The following is a 6332-nucleotide window of genomic DNA, read 5'->3' as shown; positions in this document are numbered from 1 at the left end:
CTCGTGCAACACTTACCATGATGGCAGACGTCAGTAGGATATCTGCCTTATACAGCTCTTGTTGTTCTCGATCTGCTCGCTTCCAAATCACCAGGATGAATAGGACTTCAGCGCGATGGATGCTGTTTTAAACCTAAATGTCACGCCCAAAATCTACTTGAACCAATTATAAGTCAGGAACCCTTAGTAACAAACAATCCTTTTTTCACGAAGAAAAACCCTTTGATGTCTATCCTTTTGAACTGCACTTTTTTGTTGAATTATGTGGAAGTCACCTTCGGGTATCGACTAATTATATTTGGCAAGTGCGGTGAATCATGCGAACATTAATCGTATTTAGTTAATCACGGAATTCTTCAAATAGAATTAATGAGTTCATCATATCAAATTCGATAAGCTGAGGAAAAGTAAAGAATTTTTTACTTATCTTGATTTCCCTTAATTTCCGTTAGCTTTAGGCCAAGGGTTGACCTTACATGTTTCGGTTGAAAAAGAGTTGCAATATGACATCAAAAGCACGGCAGTTTTCTCGACTAAACTGCTCTTCACACAGCTGGTGAACATAAGTAAGTTTATCGAGTACCCAGATATAGCAATATGATTTCATTCTTCCTTGTATGATATCTTACCTTGCAAACAGTGGACACTAGAAGTATTTCTGGAATGTCCAAAATTCAACCTGCCGAGATTTTCATTTCTCCTTTGAAAATGTCTTATAAACTTTGGATAAAGAGGACTCCTAATCAAAACCAAAAGCAAAAAATCTTTTGCAATTACATTTTACGACTGGTACTTGTTTCATCTGATCTTAAGGAACTTATGCGGAGAGGGAGGTACTGCCTGTTTAAGTGATTATATGGTCAGCCCTTGCGGTATCAACCAGTTAATGTTGACAAGTATATTTATGTGAACATCGTTCACAAGGAGTTGCTTTCCTTTAGTGTTCGTTTCGATTAAGAAACAGGAAGAAAATATTAGCATCGACAAAAAATATTTTGTAATTAAACTTCCTGACTCTTACTTGTTTCATATGATTTTCATAAACTTGTATAACCCAGCTAACGCCTGTCTAAGTGCCTTTTAAATGGTCAGCCGCTGTGTCAACCAGTTATTTTTGACAAGTGCAGGGGCGGGGCAGAAGACTCCCGAAATTTTCGTATGGGCATCATCCAACAAAAAATGACGTCACATCCGGTTTAAACTGCGCTTCGCGGCTCGCTTCACAAAGCGAGAAAATGGCGTTTCGATTACTCATGATTTCCCTCTATTTGTAAACCATCAGTCTCGTTTCATTTTATATTGAGTATGGAAGGATGTTGCAGACACATTACTTCGACTTTTGAAGCAAACATTTCGGGAAAAGAGAAAAGTTTATTATTGTTTTGAAGCAAAATAACGGAGAGCCTTCCGTCATCGTCGGGCGAATTTTACACATTTGCAAAACTGGTGTTGTTCCGACTTTTGGTTCTTGTTGTTCGTGATTTAGTGATAACAATAAGTGCAATAGCCTATAATGTTAACAAAAACCTGGATGAAGTATTGCTGGCCATAGTTTGCACTGTGTACTACGGGAACATAATTAACAGAAGCCGTTTAGCTCCGAAAGTCGCTGTCACCAGAGCTTTTGTTGCTCTTGGCTCACGTGTATTGGTAGAAGAGACAAGCTGGATCGCATGCTGAAGGTCAGTATCCCACATTGCTACATCTCTCGTTGAAGATTGTTGTTTTCAGTAAGATACAGTACATATGTATCGGTAGTTTGGGGTCATCAGTCTCTTTCTCTTTGGTGAGTGCTTTTAAAACGCCCAGTAAAAACTTGATTCACGGCATGGAGACTTATGCCTCGCTGGATCGAAATTCGAGCAAGATTTTTAAGTTCTAGTCCTCTTTAAAAGTAATTAAATCAATTATTCAAATCCAAGCCATCAGAGGGAATCTGCCATTGAAGCTGCCCTAAGTTAAGGTCCTGTTTATGGACCTTCCCCTTTGAAAATCGTGGGGGTGTTCTTTGAGGCAACACAGGTCCCATTTGTATGGTCTCGGGTACCCGGGATAACCCTCCCCCTGAGGCAACTTTATCAAGTGTTTGTATGAGAAAATGTAGCCCATGTAGGCCGAGTAAAAGTTGACCCTGCATGATTATTCATAACTCTTATTGAATAATCAAATGTGCAACTATCCCTCTTTGTTTAAGTTTCCCTCACTCATTTGATCAGAGTGGGTTTTGCTGAGTTAATTTTCTCTTCTTTGATACAAATTGCTGCTTTAAATCTTAAATCTAGGCATTACGTGACACTCGCCATGCCGAGAGTTGTTCCAGTTAGGCGAGCCAAAGTGTTTATGTATACTCAAAGAAAAGTTGTTGGTTACTTTAGCTGCCAAGGCGAGTCAACTTGCCCACCTGAATTGTCTCACCCCCAAGTCTGGTTCGTCATCCTCGTGTAAACGGTTGGTTGAATTTTGCAAAGAAATAAGTGAAAAGTTAGCTCCGCCAGGGTAACTCGGGGAAAGGGTTGTCTCTGGTACACAAGAGCCATTCTATTTTATTTCCATTTTCCCTCTTCCTCTTCCAACTGATTATGCGAAATATACTGTCCAAACTCTTTATGGGTACTGGTGTTTGAGAGTGTCATCTTTATCACTACTGTGGAATGTACCTCACCATACAGCCACCCCCGTTAACACAGCCACCTAGTTATTATGGCCACTCTATTCTGGCTCAAGCAAAAGCTCAGTCGGTCATTTTCTTATTCATTAATTATACAGTCAGATTTTTGTGACCTGTTGGTGACCAGATTAACAGAATTCTGGCACATTGTAGGAGTAATTTATATACAATTTACAGCAAGCAACAGGCATCATTTTGTTAGTGAAGTCCCCTGCATATATGTAACTCTTGATTATTTTGAGATTTTATCTTTATTATTTTATCAAGGCAATAATATTTTGATTCCTGCTCCAGCGGTGGGGGGGGGGGGGGGGGGGGTGGGGACTCTCCTCTATGTGCTATAATACAGCTGTGCAGCCCCAAAGGGTATGGTTATTCAGCCGTTTTGGTCATGAATACTCTAGGGTAAGACTTTTGCCCTCTAGTCTTTAATTTGTTATGTAGAATAAGCTACCTCAATTTTCATCATTATTGATAAAACCCTCAACAAAAGTCCTTCAAAACTTATGTTTAGGGCAACTGTAGCAGTCGCAACAGTCATAAATGGGGTAGGGAAAATCACAGATTATGGTCATAAATAGGTTAAGAGTTTAACTTTTGTGAAGAGGGCTGCACTGACCCCCACCCAATTTTTCTGGGATGTACAAAACACATTTTCTTAACAGTTACTACAGTCTTGCTTTAGTAAATCAAAATGATTACTTGCTGCCTGGTACTTTATAAAAGTATAACCCCTCCAGAAGCCTTCACAAAGTACATGTAATATCTGGTGCTAACAATTTTTTTTTTTTTGCGGCTGATTAAAATTTGGTATTAAATTGTACTGAACTGGTGCAGATTTAATATACATTATATTTTGTCACACTTAGTTCACTTATTTTAAGACTACTCAGCAGCAACTAGTACCTCTTGTATGACCATGCAGTAACAGTATATTCCAAACAAAAAAAAATTACATGTATATGTATTACTATCCTGCCTGGAAGAGTGTGTAGAGAGAGCACACAGTGCAGTGCCCTACTGTATGTCTTTTGTTAGGTATAATAATCTTAAATTTAGAAGACTCATATTGATCTTAGAATTCACAAAAAAGTTGATTTCTTGACAACCCTCCTTTAGCTGTGTCACTTCATAATAAATTAGCAGTTTGGTATGTTGTAGCATAGAACTTTAATTAATTAAGTTATCACACCGGTATCACAAAGGTCATAGGTTAGAATCCAGTACACACCTAATTTTTTTTTCAGGCTATAATTTCACCTTTGCTTAAGTTGTGTATAGTACGTTGCAATGATCAATCATGTCTTTATAAGTTGATCAATGTATATATGTCCCACTGACTTATACTTCAACATTTTATCTTAAAGTTTGTTTATTTGTTTTATTGTATGGTTCTAGAAAATGTCCATACCCACCCCAAGGAGATTATTGGAAATTCCAGGGATGGGGAGGGTCTCAAAAGCCAAACTTTTTAAAGAAAAGTATTAATAAAAATTGGAATTTCCATAGGGATGGCATGGGGAGATCTCTGTTTAATAAATACATAAATGATATGTACAGACCCATTATGTGATGTGACGACTGTGCAATATATCCTGGCCAACGAGTTGCCAAGGTGTAGCATCCTTGTTATCAATTTCAAGTACCAAATTAAAGAAGATCAGCATGTTAGATGGGAGAGGGGAATTTTTCAAAATATCATAAACTAAAAATATATATATTTTCCAAACTCAATCATGTTAGTAGTGTTAGTGTCTATTTATTTATTTATTTATTCATTTATTTATTTATTTATTTATTTATAAATGAATACCTGTGAAGAGATAGTCATACATTCTTGCAAATATTCTGGGAGTCTCCCACATACCATTTAGATCATCCAGTCCCCCAGTAAAGTTATGAAATTTATTGTCCAAGTAAACTACTGAACCATGGGCTCCAGTGGGGACAGTGCTATTACGATGCAATTTGCAGATGTGCTACATAATATGAGCTTAACAGTTTTGTTACCATGGCAACAGACTGCATTTCAGACCTTCCCTGATATTCTAGGCTTTTCTGGCCACCTCATGGCCTTGATTAATGTTTTTCAAGCTGAAAATCACTGCATTATTGAAATTGGGTTAGAGGGGACTGGAAAAGATTGAGTTGCCAATAATTGGGAACATATTTTTGTAGCCATATTAGTGTGTTGCCTGTAGAACTATAAGGCTACCAAGTTTCAATGATCTCTGCTGTATATATGGTATGCACTTGATGTAATATTGGGTTTGGTGTATGACATCATCAGTCCTCTCATTTGCATATATTTTACACATTTTAAACTTAAATATCTCCAGAATTAATGCAAATATTTGTTAAGGTAAACAGCATTTGTAATCTATAGTGGAATTCTATTTGGTACTCCTAAAAATTCTGAATCAAGGGGTCAACATTTGATGATAGTAGCATGCCAAATCATTGAGTTGAATTTATGCTGCTGACATTTACATGTACTGTAAGGTGTTGAAGAGAATTTTGCAGGGGAATTTGGTGTGTTTATTGAATTGCCAGAGGTTGGTTGGCTGGTTTTGTTATTGCTTTGTCATTATCTTCCATGTATTTTTTTTAAACGCAGAGTGGTTGGTGGCAAAAGCGAACCTGGCAATATTCTCACTTACCTGTGTTTCTAAAGTCATGTTTTTAGGTTTTTGTGGTCAATCTATTAGTAGCTGCACTGTCTTAAATTAAAATGGAAAAGATGTGATATTAATTATGTAAGTTATACTTTGGTATCGTTCATACCAAAATTATAGTATTTTCTGGTTCAATGTTTGCCTCTGCATTAATTTGATTAAACTACTGTAGTTTATTTTTTAATGGAATTTAATTCTGTCAAAAGGGAGGTGGGAATCTGAGAACAATAGTGAACTAGACCAACAAATATACAGAAATCTACTACCATTGCTTTCATGGCTGAGTGGAGATGAATCTAAGTCAGACCAAAATTTGAAAAAAAATTACTGATTTATTGGAGGGTTGAAATGGGATCCTGGCTATGGGAGAGTAGGAATTGGGGCTGAGGGGGGTGGGTGGTGTGCTTGTGAATTTAAGAACCTCTCTGAATGTGAAAACAAACTGTAGGTTTGAAAAGTTTAAAGCGGAGTTAAAAATTATACTTTAATATATCTTGTTTATTAAGGTGGTAATGAGCATAATACCCACTTAGGGTGAGTCATTGAAACAATGACATAATTTATGTTTGTCTTTTCTTAGGTGGTTACCTCCTGGCATATACACCCCACACAGGCATACAATGTTATGATTAGATGATGCAACCTGCTTTCCCATGTTTAACATACACGTAAGAGTATTGATCAGTGGACCAGTGTACAAGTGTGATTTCTCTACTGATAATGAGAATTATAATAAAGATACAAAGCCACTCTGGTGTGATTTATTTAATTATTCCTTAACGGTAAAGTGAACCAGTTAAACCAAAGGTTGCACTCTGTAAGATCAGGTGTACAAAAATTAAGTAGAAAATTTCACTACATCAATTTTATTAATTAAGTATACTTCTTTGCAAAATATAGTTGGTATTTTGTTGTACTGGTAAGAAATCAATATAATTTGGAAATTTTTTATGGGAAATGTTTCCATTTAAAAATGTAGCTCAGATGCC

At 36.7% G+C, this 6332-nt stretch overlaps 1 protein-coding gene across 1 annotated transcript in view; it reads right to left on the bottom strand.

Annotated features, from left to right (window-relative positions):
• Positions 1–83, bottom strand: part of LOC145470180 (GFP-like fluorescent chromoprotein cFP484) — a 51087-nt gene extending 51004 nt beyond the window's left edge. The window contains exon 1 of the mRNA XM_081454011.1: positions 17–83. Within this exon, the coding sequence (XP_081310137.1) occupies positions 17–19 (3 nt within the window). The 5' untranslated portion in view covers positions 20–83. The remainder of the gene's footprint in view (positions 1–16) is intronic.
• Between the last annotated feature and the right edge of the window lie 6249 nt (positions 84–6332).

This window comes from Orbicella franksi, chromosome 15 (genome assembly GCF_964199315.1).
Source record: "Orbicella franksi chromosome 15, jaOrbFran1.1, whole genome shotgun sequence".
Lineage (NCBI taxonomy): Eukaryota > Metazoa > Cnidaria > Anthozoa > Scleractinia > Merulinidae > Orbicella > Orbicella franksi.
This window is presented reverse-complemented; position numbering and strand designations above follow the sequence as displayed.